Source organism: Mirounga leonina, unplaced genomic scaffold (genome assembly GCF_011800145.1).
Source record: "Mirounga leonina isolate KUSES-001 unplaced genomic scaffold, KU_Mleo_1.0 Mir_154, whole genome shotgun sequence".
Classification (NCBI taxonomy): Eukaryota; Metazoa; Chordata; class Mammalia; order Carnivora; family Phocidae; genus Mirounga; species Mirounga leonina.
In genome coordinates, this window is record NW_023270389.1 from 32,130,958 (window position 1) to 32,148,720 (window position 17,763).

Consider the following 17,763-nt stretch of genomic DNA (forward strand, 5'->3'; position numbering starts at 1 on the left):
TACAAACCTAAATTGATTTTTATATTGGAAAATGACATTTGTTTAAAATGATCTTAGAAACTTCTCAAAGAAATATGCCTGTTTGGGTCCCAGTTTCTTAAAAGTATTTGTGGGACACTGGAACTGACTGACTAGGACTTTAAGTCCTTTATGAAAGCTTCTTAATGAATGTGCTTAAGAAACTATCATGGTTAGTACTGTGCCGAAGGAGAACACTTAAAACCAATACTTTTATCTTTAAAAATAAATTCTGTGCTTGGTGGTGGTGTTAATAATGCTGTGCTAGGTAAAAAGCTCCTGGTGTGACTGGTTTTGATGCCAGGAATTATAGAAAGAACTTTATAGTTCTTGCATTTTGGAAGTATAATTTTGTTTTTCAGGACAGTCTTTTATAAGCTTTTTCATACTGTCCCTGATTCTAGGTATTTCAGGTGAAATCAAATGTTGGATACAGTGTGTTCTATACACAGTTGCAAATACTATCTTTTCAGGAATCTTAACCCTTTATATAATGTATTACTTCATGTCTTACTTCTTCTTTAGTAACATCAGTAATGATATTAGTCTAGAAACTAGTAGAAATCTAATAGTACCAGAAACCAGCATCCCAGTCTGTATAAATTTTCTTCACTGGGATTTGAAAGTTCTAATGGTCTACAAAATAACAATTAAGCAATAATATTTAACAAATAATTAATTGTTTGATATTAGTGGCTCAACTTGAAGATGCAGTTCTCTTAATTTTCTAGAATTGGCCTTGTTTTAAATGGAAAGATGAAGAAAACAGTGCTATCAACAAACCAATATAACAATTAATATAAAATCTTTTCATTTAGCTTTAAAAATATGTGCCTTTGTGTCTATTGTACAGTTGTATGTCTGGATTTATTTGTTTTGTATTGCTGCTGTAACAAATTACTACGACGTTAGTGGCTTAAACAATATAATTGTGTATGATCTTATAGCTCTGTTGGTGAGAAATCTGACATGGGCTAAAATCTAGCCCTACTCTGTTGGTAGGGCTGCATTTCTTTCTGGCAGCGCTAGGGAAGAATCCGTTTCCTTCTCAACTGTCTTATTGGTAGAACTGATTCTTTGAGCTGTAGGACCAAAACCCAGGTTCTAGTTTTATTACTTACTGTAAGCTGAGAGTCTTTCCTAGCTTCTGGAGGCCACCGCATTTCTTGGGTCCTGGCCCCTTTTCGATTTTCAAAGCCAGCAATGCAGGGGTTGAATTATCTTCCTGTTGCATCTCTCTGACCCATTCTTCCTCAGTTAGCAGTCGCTTTTGAAGACTCATGTATTTAAATAGGGCCCACCTGGATAATCCAGTTAATCTCCCCATTTCAAGGTCATTAATCTTAATCAGATCTGCACAGTCCCTGTTGCCATGGAAAATAACATATTTATAGCTCCCAGAATGTGAACATCTTTGGGAGGCCATTATTCTGCCTATCACATTGGCTAATGTAGGAATTTATAATGTTTCATATTTAAAAAAAACAAAAACAAAAACAAACCCAAAACTACAATGTGGAAACCTGACTCAGAAAGAAGTGAAAACTAGTCCAGTTTCCTTGTTCTTTACCCTGATCAACTCTCCTTATGTTAACCTCAGGCTAGACATAAGTATAACTACTTCTTAGCCTGATTCTAAGAACCTGGTTAATCAGAATTGCTGTTTTACTTTTTGCCCTTCTTGTGTGGGAGGAAATCAGAGGTTTTGGTTTTACAACTTTTTTAGGGGCTGTAGTAGGAGTAAAAGAAAGCAATAATAGTTTGGGTCCATTAAGTTCTTATGCCAGGTACAGATCTAAGCACTACTCATTTTCTCATTCAATCCATTTACCAACTCTGATGTAGGTACTATTGTTACTCCATATTACTGGCGAAGAAACAGTGCTTAGAAACTGTCTTGCTCCAGGTTTGACTGGAAGTGGTACAGCTAGAATTCAAACCCGGATCTTTTTAATGTTTGAGCCCGTTCTCTTCATTGTGATAACATATAATATCACTGCTTTTATTAAGTTCTTGTGAGTATTCATGTGGAAAATGTGTTACTTTAAATCACTGTCTTACCAAATGAATGCATTTTACACTTAATTTCATTTTTGTTCATACAGGTGAAAAACCATACAAGTGTCAAATTTGCAATCAATCTTTTAGAATTAAGAAAACTTTAACAAAACACCTGGTTATTCATTCTGATGCCCGACCTTTCAACTGTCAGCACTGTAATGCAACATTTAAGCGGAAAGACAAGCTGAAATACCACATTGACCATGTTCATGGCATAAAATCTCCTGACGATCCTCTCAGTACTTCTGAGGAAAAACTTGTATCTTTGCCAGTAGAATACTCATCTGATGATAAAATCTTTCAAACAGAAACAAAACAATATATGGACCAGCCCAAAGTTTATCAGTCAGAAGCCAAGACTTTGTTACAGAATGTTTCTGCTGAAGTGTGTGTTCCAGTAACATTGGTTCCAGTTCAGATGCCGGACACTCAGAGTGATCTGGTGCGTCATACAACCACGCTGCCACCACCTTCTCATGAGATCTTGTCGCCGCAGCCACAAGCAACTGATTACCCCCGAGCAGCTGATTTAGCTTTTCTGGAAAAGTATACTCTCACTCCTCAACCTGCAAATATAGTTCATCCAGTACGACCTGAACAAATGCTAGATCCTAGAGAACAGTCTTATCTTGGAACATTACTAGGCCTCGATAATGCTACTGCTGTACAAAGTATTTCTAATAATGAGCATCATTCATGAGTAAATCTAAACATTCCACAGACTTTTTTGATGGTTATGTGCTAATGGTAGCCTAGACTGATGGCTTTTAAATTAGTAAGGCTGCTATTTTTTCATTTTCTCTAGTTTCTCCAGTCCTCAGAACCGTTCAAATCAAGAAAAATATGTATACCTGTTTACTGAACATATGAATGAATATTTGGACACATTTGGAGGTATAATATTTGAAATGACATTTCTGTGATTTTTAAAGATGACTTAGTGCTAATTTTTAATGGTTTCTCAAACTTTTCAAAATTACTGGCTGTTGACTTTATGGTTTTGTTTTTGGTTTAGTTCTTAATTATCCATGGAAATTTTTATTCTTGTTCAGTTTTGATCCTTTTTTCTCCCTTCACCATCTTCTAAACAAGCTTAAGGACCATGTAGCCTTTAAGAAAGAATATAAGAGTACACTGATAATTACAACTCTTCCTTGTCCTAACTTAAGATTCATTATTGCTTCTTCCACATTTAAAAAACTGAAATTAGGAATTTAAATTTATAGGGAAGTCTTGGATATTTCTGTGTTTTTTATTTTTTATGTGGCCCTAATTTTAGGTTATTATTAATCCTTTGGTCTTTTGACAAACTCAAAGCCAGAAAGCTAACTTAATTAAGATTAGCTTGTTAAATGAAACCTAGAATTGAAATAATTCTCCAAATGATTGGTTTTTGCCTATGCTTCAATTATTATGAGTAAGAAATACAAATTTTTAATGTATAGGCATTAAATTATACAAGTTGAAAATGTCTTAAAGACAAATTATGACAGTTTTAACTAGATAGCTTTGAAGGTAAGTTCATCTTTTACATTCTGTCATTTAAGAAACATCAAAAATACATCATACCAGGTATCTTCATCTCACTAAAGGAGGGGCAATTATAACTAATCAGTGAAATTTAATTAACACGCTACTTTTGGTCTCATTTACTTTGGCTAACAAAATTGTGGGAAACAGAACCTAGGTATTTCATATATAATTGTTAGGGAAGGTGCCAAACAAATTATAAAATTCATGCCTAACTAAACTTAATGTTTACTTTAATTAAAGGGAACCACTATTTGTATACAGATTTACATGTAATCTAGATCTTTATTTTGCTTTTCACAGAAGCCTAATGTCTGTAATTATCCTTGATTTTTATTTTTGTAGGAGATAAAAGTTGAGGACTTGGTGAAAGGAAATAGCAGTTAGAGCAAAAACCTCACTGATAAAAATTAATTGAGGAAAAAGTCAGTCAAAATTATAAAATACCTTTAAAGATGTGCACTTTCCATATTTTCAAGTCAATTTAAACTTAAGCTAGGATAATGTTTCCTAGTAGAGCTGCTTGAAGGATTAGAATAGGCAGGGTTGATTTATTATTAGCATGTCATTTGTATGTAAACTACTGGAAAATAGCAATTTTAAGAGTTTTCTAGTTCAGTTTTGTTTACACTCCTAATTGCTTTAAGCACTTTTTTTTGTGTGTAAACTGTAAAGTCTGGCCCAGCCCTTGTGAAAAAAATCACAAATAAAATAATGAAGTTTTAATGAATAAAATTTAACCACTTAATAATGGGGAAACTTGTTTGCTGAAGCACTTAAGAAATGAAGGTACTTTAGAGGAACATTCACCATACTAGTGGCAATAAAACAAAAGAAGAAAAAATGTTGAGATTGAGGCAGTTAACCAAAGTAGCTCATACAAGTAAAAAAACCGACCTGAATTTTGCCTCAGTCATCAAGGTTTGGTTGTAATTAATCTAGGACCAGTAGATATAATTAATGTATTCTTCTTTTTAAAAGGTTCTTACTTTTGTGTGGAAATGTTATATCTGGGGTACTTACATGATTGAACTTGACTATATGAGGTACTGTTGTTAGTCTGTTAGTCTTTCAAATTGACTTTTAAAAATACAGATCTTTATGATTTTTATCATAAAGACCAGCGAGACTTTTAACTAAAAAACTTCCTGTAATGAGACAAAATAATACCTAAAAGTATACCCTGCCTTACATATAAACCATCATAGAAAAGTTTGGACTTATAAAAAGGCAGATGATATGTATGTGTCTGTATGGTATATTGTATGCTTGGTAGCAAGAAAGAAAGAAGGTGTTGCATTTTCACATTGAAAAGAATACTTTGCTTTTTGAAGGTATTTACTTTAGGATTATTTTAATAATAATTTCCTAATGCTTTAAATATATAATTTGATTGTAGGATTGGTTTACGGTATAATACTTTTCTGGAATACATCTCTTAATGTAAAGTGAAATAGAATTATATTTAGTTATTATTGTAGGTAAACTTGAATACTGGTTTACTCTTTCATAAAATGCTTTCAGTTATCTTGTTTAACCTCATAACCAGCTCTGAAAGAGAAAGGACATGCTATATTCCCATTTTAGAGATGAAGAATCTGAGGTTAAGATAAAGGACTCAGTTAAGCTCATATCATTAATAAATGGTAGAGCTACTAATAGGGAAAGAAAGCCAGCATTACTAAATGCTTACTATGTGCCAGGCACTACATTTTCTCATGTAATCTTAAACAGTCTGGGAATTAGATAGTATAATTCTTACGAAGAAATTATCTCAGCGGGTGGACAAACACACACAAATCTGCTGCCTCTAATTTCCAAAATTAGAATGTAGGAAATTTTAAAATTGTGAAAACCTCATGGATTTGGGCAAACTGAATGTATATAAGTTGTTGAAGTTGGCACAAAAAATATGTAATGAGGCCTACTCTTTTCAGTTAACCTTTTGTAATATTTGGAGTATTTGGACAAATGTTCCATTAACTCTAAAGTCCATTAATTTTGTAACTATACTTAAAATTTTGAATCTTGCAACTAAGTTTAGCCTCATTCAGAATTTTTTATTTTATGAACATAATTTATTGTTTTAAATTAATTTTTTAGCTGATAGCAGTTAGCACTTAATATGTAAATTGAATAATTTATGAAGTGTAGAAATTTGTTAACCTAATCAGTTTTTACTTAAATGCACCAAAGATTTTTAGTAGGTATTAAAATAGTTTAAAAGAATTAAAATTCTTTGTTGTTTGAATAAATATTTGTCCAAAGAAGCACAGTTGAAGTCCTAGGATTATGGATTTTTTAAAAAAATCGTTAGTTTGAATACTAAGATTAAGTGTTTGTGTTTATATGTATAAAAATAAAAACAGAAGAAAACACTCTGGGAATAGTCATACTGACAAATCAATTACAAGTAAGAATACTCAGTTTTCCTCAGTTTAATTAATTAAATGTTATCTTTAAGTGGACACTATTAAATGCTAAATAATAAGCTTATTTTTTACACTACACTATTAAAATAATTTTGCCTTAGAGTTTTTTTTTAAGACAAGTTGAACTTATTTTTATAAGAAACCCCACCTATTTTTTGCAGCCTAAAATACCATTTAAGTTTAGGGTTTGTTCTTCATGCCAGCCAGCAAGATTTAACCAACAACTGTAAAGGTAATGATCTTTGCGTACTTTTAAGTAATTTAGTCATTTATTGCTGGGACAAAAGGAGTAGCATAAATAGGGTTTTAAACTGGTGCTTTATTAAATGACTTCCTTTTAAGTGATTGTAGGTCATGAAATAGGTACACTAATATTCTGTCAACTTTAAAAGTGTCAAGACATCTTTGCAGAGTGACTATAAACTGTTAAGGGCTAATAAGTAATTAAATATCATTCATTGCTTTTCACTCTTTAATTGCAAACAAAAACACAATTAAACTGGTATGTTTATAAGTTTGAGTTCTTTTCCTACCAGATCATTTTAACATATCATTGATGAAAAGTCAGATTTAGAGCATTAGCTCTTTGACAGTGTCCTTTTTATACCCAGTCTTTTCTGAATTGAATGCTTTGTGCCTTTTCGCTGTGTTGTAGTTGCTTAAAATTGATTCTGCTGGCTAGATTGTACTGGTTAATAAATGATTTTGATTTTGTTGTTGTTGTTATGGGTTTTATGTTTGTGCTGCCTGCTGGTCAGGCAACACTTTTTTTTAGATTATTTTATGATTATTTAGGAAAATGGCACTAAGTACAAGTGTGAACATTTGGTTTTTTAAAATCTCTTTTGTGGCCTTTATAGTTACTGTGAAGCCACTCCAGGGCCTGTCTCTAGACGCTTATTAGAGGAATCTGACAAATAAAATAAAATGAGTAGTGTGTCTGCCTCTCTGTCTCCTCCTCCCGCTCACCCTCCCTTCCCTTTTTAAAAGTAATCAGTTCCCATAACTGCACAGCTCTACATTGAATGGCTTCTCATTTCAGTTTGCCTAAAACTGAACTAGAGGTGATGGTTTGAGATGAGTTTCTCATTAGGAGCAGCAACATTCCAACCAACATACAATTGAGTTGATGAACTCAGGAAAAATTAGGACTTTTAAATTCATACTTGGATTATTCTAAGATTCAGTGCCAAATTTGAAGTAACTAAAAGTGTATTCTTTAATAAGGAACAAGTAGCATTTCTAAAACTTTAAATAGTGTTATGATAAATGTTACTTGTGATTAGGGTGAATAATGGATAATGTGAGAATAATTTTCTAAATAATTTCTAGGAACTATAGGCAATTCTTCCTTAGATCCTCCCCCTTTCTTTTACACATTCCTCTCTTGGTAAATCTGTAGTGTTCTTTTGGGGGATCACCCTCTTGTTTCCTCTAATGTTATTTCAACTTAAAGATACTTTTATCCTAGAATATTAGCATGCTTTCTGCTCTTCTCTTTGGAAGTAGCATTAATAAGATAGAAATAATAGGATTAGGTTGTGTGGAAGATGAGAGAAAGGTCTTGGTAGAGTGACTATGTTTTGTTTACTCTTCATGTTTCATTCAACTTGCTATGTATTGATCTTAAATCTATGACTATTGAAGAAGCCCAAGACAATTTAAATTTAGCCTCTGCAGCCATTTATACAAAGAGAAAATAAGAATTATATTCAGAGAATAGAGGTTATATAAAGATGGACGTATCTTTTTTTAAATCTTAAGTAAAAAAGTAATTTCAGTGCTTGCATTATTGTTGGAGATTCTAAAACATTTCTTGAATGAAGAGCATGTATACTCATTGTTATTTTGCCTCTTTGCTTGGTATTCCTGCTTGCGTTAAAGTTGGACAGTGTACTGTGGTGTAATTACAAAATTTTTATTTCTTCCAACAATTGGACTTTTCTTATCCCTATAGATACAACTGTATTACAATAGATGAGTGTGGCTGCCAAAAAGAATGAATACAGAGGTGGGCATTTAGCTGCTCCATGTTGTGTAGTAAGTGTTCTAATTAAAGGGATTTATGATGTACATTAAAGTGGAAATGCTTTTGAACTTAGCCTTCAGTCTCAAATCATAAGTTTTGTTTTTAATCATTAAAGGACACTTAAAAGCAATTACAAAGAAAAATCTAAAATATCAAAATTCATTATTTTGTCAACTGTGTGAAGTATCTTGTGAGTTACATAGATATTTTAGCTGTCTCGTTTCATAAGTACAAATGTATAGAAAAATTCAGTTCTCTGTGAAGACTAGGAAGTGTATTGTATATTGAACTAGTTCTTTGTGTTATTTTGATATTTAAAATAAATATAAAGTTCTTTGGTCCTAATAAAGCATATCTAGGTTTTATTGAACACATTTTAACAGCATGGGAATGCAGAACATACTCTGCATGCCTCCTTAAAAATTGAATGCAAAGACCATAAACAAATGGAACATCTGGGTTACCATACAGTTCTGTCCATAAACCAGGCTTTTCCTTCCTTTACGAAATGGTCATAAGGAAATCCCCAATTTTCCCAAGGTGTAGATTGAGAGAGAGGCTGCGAAATACAGTTGACTCTTGAATAATGTGGATGTTGGGGGAGCTGACACCTGGTGTAGTTGAAAATCTGTGCATAACTTTTGACTCCTCAAAAAGTTAACTACTAATAGCCTACTGTTGACCAAAAGCCTTATCAATAACATAAACAACACATATTTTGCATGTTATATGTATTATATACTATATTCCTAACAATATAGTAAGCTAGAAAAAATAAAATGTTAAGAAAATCATAAGAGAGGAAAATACATTTACAGTACTGTAAAAAGTCCTGTAAGTGAACCAGTGCAGTTCAAACCCATGTTGTTCTAAGATCACCTGCATTTGCAAAGATGTGACTGGGATGTAGGGAAACAAGCAATAATGCAATACCCAGAAACTATTAACAACTATGGTATTCCCTCCCCCAGATCCAAAGGGTTGAGGGGAAAGACCCATGTGGAGAGGGCACCTGTTCAGCTGTGTCGCTTTTAATGTTGAGATGTAATCAGCCCAAGGTGGGAGAGGGGAGGAAGTAAGTACCCTCCCCTCCCTCTTTTTCTTTAGTGACCTCCCTGTTTGAAGCAAAACAGAAGCCACAGAGTAAAAAGGCTATTAATGTAGCATATACAGAATGTAGATCAGAATCCCACAGCAAAGAACAGTCTGGAAAACAGTGGGGAGTAGAAGTGAAGGGGCAAATAAAAAATATCCAGTACAGTTCATAGTGCTTCTTTAAAAAAAAATTGTGTTAATAGCATTTGTTCATGAAAAACTATGAAGGGAAAACATAAAACAAAATGTGCTATCACCATGTTAAAAGAGTTGAACCAAACATTTCAGTGACTTAAGCTTTAATAAGAGGACTTATATTTGCAATGTTAATTTGGTGAATAACAATAACATGAAATAATATAAATTAAGTGTACCTGAAAATCATTGTAATTAATATTAACATTTTTTGCTTAAAAAAACTAGTAGTGTTCTTATTGTGCATCAATCCTAAAGGCTTCCCCCCCCCAAAAAAAAAAACCTCAATAATTTTGTTTAAAAATTGTTAAGGTAACAGGATTCAACCTCAGGTTATGTTGGGCATCAGTGAATATAATTTAATATCTCCCCTTTCTCATTTTTCTACTCAGACTTTGCTTTCTATATACTTCGTGTACCCATACACACATCCATACATTATAGTTTCTTACTATCTTTAGAGACAGTATGGTATAGTGGTTAAGAGCAAGACTAAAAACTGCCTGTGTACATATCCTAGCTTTGCAACTTGCTGTCTTGTATGCTCTGTATTGTTCATCTGTAAAATACAAATAATAGGAGCTATTTCACAGAGTTGAAGTGAAAGTTGAGGTAAATGTGTAAAGGACTTTAAACAATCCCTGGAATATAGTAACAGCAATATGCAAGCCATAATCATTATTAGATACCTACAGTTAAAAACCAAGAAGTTGTCAAGGGCACTGGCTGTCAAAACCATTACTTACGAATTCTTGGGAATCTCGGTTTTCTTTGTTTATCTAGTTTTGCTTCCTGAATCCTGAGGTAAGAACCAGCATGGAAAATTACTGAGCACTTGTATGGTCAGTCACTGAAATAAGCACGTTCACACAACTGTAAATTTAATTTTCTTCATTTTTCTCCCATCTCTCCCCAGGAAACCGCAAAAGGAAAGCTAATTAGTATAATTATGGGTGGGGTCTATTAGATGGGAGGAATGATTTAAATTAATTTTTGCCTACTTAACGGTTTTACCTAAGGTGGTCTCGGGCACCCGCAATGATTGCTACATTTACTGTGGAAATGCTGCTACTCTGTCCCCTTTAACCCAACCTGTTTACAAATAAGCTAATTTCAATTTTAAACCACGAGTTTTGGGGTGTCGCCAAGACTCCACCAAGGTTTTCGCCCTCCTCACGCAGAGCGAGCGGCTGCCCTTGTAATTGTTTAAATAAGGCGCTGTCGTCCCATTGGCCGGAGGCTGCTGCCCATTGATTGGCCTTGTGGGGAAGTGGGCGGTTCCCGGGCGCGCCCATTGGTGGAGGCGAGAAGTTTAAACGGAGGTTAGGGCCACACTTGTTTTGCTCCTCTTTGGACTTTGCGAATTTGTGGCGTTTGTTTCTTTTTTTCCGGCGTGTCGGCGACTGGAAACGAGAGGGGCTAGAATTCGCTGTACGACCCCCAAAGCCGCCTCCGAGGGGCCGCGGCCGGGGTCCCCGCTCCGCAGCAGCTTTGTGGGAGCTGCGCCAGAATCTCTAGGCGGCGTCTCGAAGCTGCCATGGCGACCCGGCGTGTGGGGCGAAGCTGGGAAGTGAGCCCCACCGAGCGGAGGCCGCCGGCTGGGCTGCGGGGCGCCGCGGCCGAGGATGCGGCAGCTTCCCCGCCGGTCCTGTCTCTCAGCCACTTCTGCAGGTCGCCTTTCCTCTGCTTCGGAGATGTGCGCTTGGGAGCCTCGCGGACGCTGCCTCTGGTCCTGGACAACCCTAACGACGAGGTCGCTGAAGTGAAGATCTCCCACTTCCCAGCCGCGGAGCAGGGCTTTAGCGTCTCGCGGCGCTGGTTCGAGCTGCAGGTAGGTGGTGGGCGGGGCGTGCCCGGGCCCGGGCCCCCGCTCCCTGCTCTCCTGTGCCCTCTTTGGGCGGGCGGGGCGGGGGGGGGGGCGCGACTTGGCAAAGACACCCACAAACGAAGGACGCCTTAGCTCCTTTTCACTGATTCTGGGCTAGTCCTTATCCCACCTGCTCTATAGATGGTTAGGGTAAGTGCTAATTTGGGCGGTGACAGCACATCACCGCGCGTGCGGGGTGCATCCTTAGAAGCATTTTAATAGAGCTATTTATTTATTTTTAGGATTGCCAGGAATAACTTGGTTAGAGCAGCTTTTTAAAAAATTATTGCTTCCTATCAGTCATCTTAATATGCGTTTTAGTGTCCATATGTATTAGGGAAACTAACTCCAAATAGAGTCAGGGTAACTACTTATGCAGGAGAAATAGTGAGCTTTGTTTTGGCTGAATGTGTCTACAGCAAAAAAACAAGCATGGGTGGTGCATAAGTTTTAATATCATACTCCTTTTTTCCCCCTCTGCTACAGTGTCGTTTTAATGGTGAATCAAATTTAATTTTACAACTGTTGCTTCAGGAACAACCTGGGTAGCTTTTCTGCATTGCATTGGCCATAGTAATGTTCCCATCCCTCTTACCAAAAGCTAGAGAATTTATATTCTTATTTGACTGCTGTGGCCTTCCCATTGAGAACCTCTGAAAGTGTGAAAATAAACCATTAGCTGAGGGAGTCTGACTAGTCTATACAACTGCTTCATAAGGTAGTGGGAAGAGCTCTAATCTGAGGTCCATTAACTTGTGAGCCAGCAGTGGTTCAGTTACACTTTAAGAACCTGTCTCTCCCCTCTACTTTAGGAATGCCTGCTTTTCATTCTATGCGAAGATAGATTTTTTTTTTTCCATCTATATAATACTTTTTATTTTTTTTTTTGTTATGCGGACTAGAGTTGTTTTATGGGGTTTTTCAATTTATTTTGTTAGAATTTGCTGTTTTGTAAAACAGTTCACTTTTTTAAAGTTTTTGTTTGTTTGTTAGTGACCATACATTACATCATTAATTTTTTTATTTTTTTATTTTTTTATTTTTTAAAGATTTTGTTTATTTATTTGACAGAGAGAGAGAGAGAGACAGTGAGAGCAGGAACACAAGCAGGGGGAGTGGGAGAGGGAGAAGCGGGCCTCCCGCCAAGCAGGGAGCCTGATGTGGGACTCGATCCGAGGACCCTGGGATCATGACCTGAGCCGAAGGCAGACGCTCAATGACTGAGCCACCCAGGCGCCCACATCATTAATTTTTGATGTAGTGTTCCATGATCCATTGTTTGCATATAACACCCAGTGCTCCATGCAGTACGTGCTCTCTTTAATACCCATCACCAGGCTAACCCATCTCCCCACCCCCCTCCCGTCTGAAATCCTCAGTTTGTTTCCTGGAGTCCGTAAAACTAGCTGTTTATGATGTTTTATGGTTTCTACTTTAAAACAAAACTTGTCTTTTTTCCTCTGAAAAACGATGGACACAGTTTGTTTTGTCATTGTCAGGGTTTTGCATTTAACAAATTCCTGCCAGGCTATGGGGTGTAGATGCAATTAAGATTTTATTATAATTTTATTTTCTTGTTGAACCTTGTTACTATTAGTGGCTTTTTTCCTTATAATGAAATTAGATAGGGTAAGAAAATATATTTGACTTACTAAACTTATTAGGGTGTAGAGCATTGGTGACTAACAATTATTAATCATCTACTGTATTCTAAACTGTACATAATATGTTTTGATTATTATGCATCACTATTTTATACTCATTCAAAACGTGTTCTTTGATTATAGCCTAAAGAAAAAATAGTTATTTCTGTTAATTGGACACCATTAAAAGAAGGCCGAGTAAGAGAGATTGTGACATTTCTTGTAAATGATGTTCTGAAACACCAAGCTATATTACTAGGAAATGCAGAAGAGCAGAAAAAGAAAAAGGTAATCAGTTTTAATCATTCTGTGATTTACTCTAAGGAAATAAGAACATGTAAAAATTTTGAGAAGTCTTTGTTTGTGTTTTTTTGTTTCAGATTTTTATTTAAATTCTAGTTAACATATAGTGTAATATTGACTTCAAGAGTAGAATTTAATGATTCATCATTTATACATATAATACCCATTGCTCATCACAAGTGCCCTCCTTAATACCCATCACCCATTTAGCCCATCCCTCACCCACCTCCTCTCCAGCAACCCTCAGTTTGTTCTCTATAGTTGAGTCTCTTAAGGTTTGTCTCCCTCTTTTTTTTTCCCCCTTCCCCTATGTTCATCTGTTTTGTTTCTTGAATTCCACATATGAGTGAAATCATAGGTATTTGTCTTTCTGTCACTGACTTATTTCCCTTAGCATAATACACTCTAGCTCCATCCACCTCATTGCAAATGGCAACATATTCTTTTTGATGACTAATTGTCCATTGTGTATATATACCCATCTTCTTTATTCATTCATCAGTCAATGGACATTTGGGCTCTTCCCATAATTTGGCTATTGTTGATAATGCTACTGTAAACTTTAAGGTGCATGTGCCCCTTTGAATCGGTATTTTTGTATCCTTTGGGTAAATACCCAATAGTACAATTGCTGGGTCGGAGGGTAGTTCTATTTTTAACTTTTTGAGGAACCTCCATACTGTTTTCCAAAGTGGCTGCACCAGTTTGCATTCTCACCAACAGTGTAAGAAGGTTCCTCTTTCTCTGCACCCTTGCCAACATCTGTTGTTTCCTATGCTAATTTTATCCATTCTGACAGGTGTGAGGTGCTATCTCTTCGTGGTTTTGACTTATATTCCCTGATGATAAGTGATGTTGAGCATCTTTTCATGTGTCTCTTAGTCATCTAGATGTCTTCTTTGGAGAATTGTCTGTTATGTCTGTTCTTGTTTTCTGCCCATCTCCTGATTATTTGTTCTTTGGGTGTTAAGCTTGATAAGCTCTTTATAGATTTTGGATACTAATCCTTTATCAGATATGTCATTTGCAAGTATCTTCTCCCATTCCTTAGATTACCTTTTTACTTTCATTGATTGTTTCCTTCACGGTGAAGAAGCTTTTTATCTTGATGAAGTCCCAATAGTTCATTTTTGCTTTTCTTTCTCTTGCCTTCAGAGACCTTTGAGTAAGAAGTTGCTACAGCTAATGTCAAAGAGTTTTCTGCTTGTGTTTTCCTTTAGGATTTTGATGGTTTCCTATCTCACATTTAGATCTTTCATCCATTTTGAATTTACTTTTGTGTATGGTGGAAGAAAGTGGTTCAGTTTCATTCTTCTGCATGTGCCTGTCCAATTTTCCCAGCATTATTTGTTAAAGAGACTTTTTTCAATTGGATATTCTTTCCTTCCTTCTTTGTTGAAGATTAGTTGACCATATAGTTGTGGGTCCATTTCTAGGTTTTCTGTTCTGTTCTACTGATCTATGTTTCTGTTTTTGTGCCAGTACCATACTGTCTTGATGATTACAGCTTTGTAATAGAGTTTGAAGTCCAGAATTGTGATGCTTCCAGCTTTGCTTTGCTTTTTCAAGATTGCTTTGGCTATTCACGTCTTTTGTGGTTTCATACAACTATTAGGATTGTTTGTTCTAGCTCTGTGAAAAATGCTGGTGGTATTTTGATAGGGATTGCATTAAATGTGTAGATTGCTTTGGGTAGTATGGACATTTTAACAAAATTTGTTCTTCCAACCCATGAGTATGGAATGTTTTTCCATTTCTTTGTGTCATCTTCAGTTTCTTTTATAAGTGTTCTATAGATTTCAGAGTACAGATCTTTTACCTCTTTGATTAGGCTTATTTCTAGATATCTTGGGTGTTCAGAATGATTGTTTATCTATCTGTGCTTAAAGGACAAGGCAAGCATAGGGTCCCCCTACTACTCCATCATCTTAACTCCTCTGAAAGATTACTTTGATAAGTCTTGAGGTAACATATATAATATTGCTAATTTAAAGGTAATATTCAGTAGCTATCAACTTAACCTGTATGTTTTGCTTATTTTTTGCAGAGGAGTCTTTGGAATACGAGTAATAAGAAGAAAATGTCAGCCTCTTCAAGTAATAAGAGGATTTCCTGTATTCAAAATGTTAACAAAACATTTTGTGTTTCACAAAATGTTGACAGAGTTAGGAACCCACTACAAGCTTGTGAAAATTTGGCTATGAATGAAGGCTGTTCCCTAACAGAAAACAGTTCTTTAATCCTTGAAGAAAATAAAATACCAATATCACCTATTAGTCCCATTTTCAAAGAATGCCATAGTGAGACTTCCTTGCCTCTTTCTGTACGTCGATCTACAACATACACATCTCTTCATGCCTGTGAAAATGGGGAGCTGTTGAAAGTAGAAGGTGCCGGCGTTTTGGAAGATTTTAATTTTAGTGAGAAAGTTGCAAATGAAACTTCCTTTAACTCCACAAATAATATTAATGGCCAAATTGAAGAGAATAGTAAACTTATTCTTACCCCAAACTGTTCTTCCACTTTGAACATTACACAAAGCCAAGGAAATTTTCTAAGTCCAGATTCATTTGTAAATAACAGCCGTGCAGCTAATAATGAACTAGAGGTGGTGGCGTGTCTTTCATCAGATACGTTCATGAATAATAATTCAAAGCATGTGCATTTGGAATCAAAAACTGTACATGACAATTACCGGACAATCTTAAGTCCTGATTCTTTCATAAATGATAATTATGGACTAAATCAGGATCTAGAATCAGAGTCAATTAATCCAATTCTATCCCCAAATCAATTTGTAAAAGATAATATGGCATATATATGTATATCTCAGCAAACATGTAAATTATCACCATCATCAAATAAAAATTCTCAGTTCTCACAGTCTCCTCAAGATCAGAGAACAAATGGAGTTTTACCTCATATTCCTGAATGTCAGGGTTCAGAATCTCCCAAAGCTATTTTTGAAGAACCCAAAGCTTTAGAAATGAAGTCAAATTGTTACAGTTCTACAAAAAATCAACCTAAATTTTCTGCAATTCAGGATATTTCTAGTTACAGCCATGATAAACTTAAAAGACGCCCAATACTTTCTGCTACTGTTACTAAAAGTAAACCCACTTGTACCAGAGAAAACCAAAAAGAGACTAATAAACCAAAGGCAAAAAGATGTCTCAACAGTGTAGCAGGCAAATTTGAAACAGTAACAGATAATCAAAAAGAGAAAGATGGTTTTCAATCTTGTCTTCCAGTTATAGATCCAGTATGCAATAAATCTGTAAGTTATAAAAATGTAATAACTCCTCCCTCAAAAACCACTTTAGTTGCCCGTAAAAGAAAGAGTGAGGGAGACAGGGACGAAGCAAATGTTAGAATTACAGTTACAGAACATACAGAGGTACAAGAAATCAAAAGAATCCATTTTTCTCCTGTGGAATCTAAAACATCAACTGGTAAAAAAATGAAAAAACTGGTAATACCCATCTCAAAACATATGAACAGAGAGAAATTAAACCTGAAGAAGAAAACTGGTGAGTCTCGTTTATAAAATCTTTAATGAAACTATACCTATAGGGTGCATATTTGCTCTTTCTTTTGGTTTAGTAAGTTTCCTATTGATAAGCTTGAATTAAGTTGCACTTTTCATTTACCAGTTTGCTTAGCAGAAGATGGGGCCAAATCCTAAAATAGTTTTGATCTTGTTCTTAATGAAACTTTGATATTTTGCATTAATTTCAGTTAAAAAAAAACTGCATTATAATAGTTATCTTGATTACAGAGTTACTTGGCACCCCTCAAGTTTTATACCCAGGGGAAGTACTTTACTTGCCTCACTAAGGTCCAAGCCCTGACTGGAAGACCCAGTGATGTGCCTGGCCCCCATCATACCATCTGAGAAAATGCAAAAGAGGCCTTTGCATACTCTGTGCACCTCCTGACATTATTCTCCCTCAGACTTTACTTAGCCATTAATTATGAATGAAGATAGGGTCCCAGAGCTCTGCATTCCTTTGGGAAAAACATCACTGTTCCTTCCCCACTACTCGCAGCCTTACCATCAAGTCTGCCTCAAAAACAGGACTAATTCCATCATGCCCTTTTAACCCAAATTACCTCATGACAGTCAAGTTCCAGGCAGGAAAATGAATCACACTACTTACTTAGCAGATAATTTAAATGAATCCTAGAACTCCCAAGAAGTATCACACATCTCATTTCTCTCATTTATTATCTCCTTTCTCTTTGAACATCCCCCTAATTTGAACATACTCTCATTTATTATCTCATTTCTCTTTGAACATCCCCTAATCTCCAGCTCTTTAAACTGTGTGCCCTCTGAACTCATGGTCCTTCATTAGCATTGTCTTTTATAAACATTCTCTCATTCTGTTACCTTGCTGAAACCTGGCTTTTCTGAAAACACTGTTTTCATTGCAACCCTCTCAAGTTGTGTCTGTTTTCTTTCCTATTCCTCTGACCCTGGGCCTCTTGATGGGTTAGTGGTCCACCTTCCTTCTCACATCTACTTCTAGACTATTTTTTTTCTTCTTTATCCTTGAAAGCAAACGAAAAGAAAACAAACAGCAACAA

General features: G+C 35.6%; 2 protein-coding genes across 4 annotated transcripts in view; both read left to right on the forward strand.

Annotated features, from left to right (window-relative positions):
• Window positions 1-8,142, forward strand: part of ZBTB41 (zinc finger and BTB domain containing 41) — a 48,592-nt gene extending 40,450 nt beyond the window's left edge. For both annotated transcript variants that reach the window (XM_035010395.1, XM_035010397.1), the window contains one exon: window positions 2,124-8,142. In XM_035010395.1, coding sequence (XP_034866286.1) covers window positions 2,124-2,779 — 656 coding nt within the window. In that variant the 3' untranslated portion in view covers window positions 2,780-8,142. The remainder of the gene's footprint in view (window positions 1-2,123) is intronic.
• A 1,871-nt stretch (window positions 8,143-10,013) lies between these two features.
• The window catches only part of ASPM (assembly factor for spindle microtubules), a 69,095-nt gene continuing 61,345 nt past the window's right edge, over window positions 10,014-17,763 (forward strand). For both annotated transcript variants that reach the window (XM_035010398.1, XM_035010399.1), the window contains exons 1-3: window positions 10,014-11,191; window positions 13,015-13,158; window positions 15,221-16,703. In XM_035010398.1, coding sequence (XP_034866289.1) covers window positions 10,898-11,191; window positions 13,015-13,158; window positions 15,221-16,703 — 1,921 coding nt within the window. In that variant the 5' untranslated portion in view covers window positions 10,014-10,897. The remainder of the gene's footprint in view (window positions 11,192-13,014; window positions 13,159-15,220; window positions 16,704-17,763) is intronic.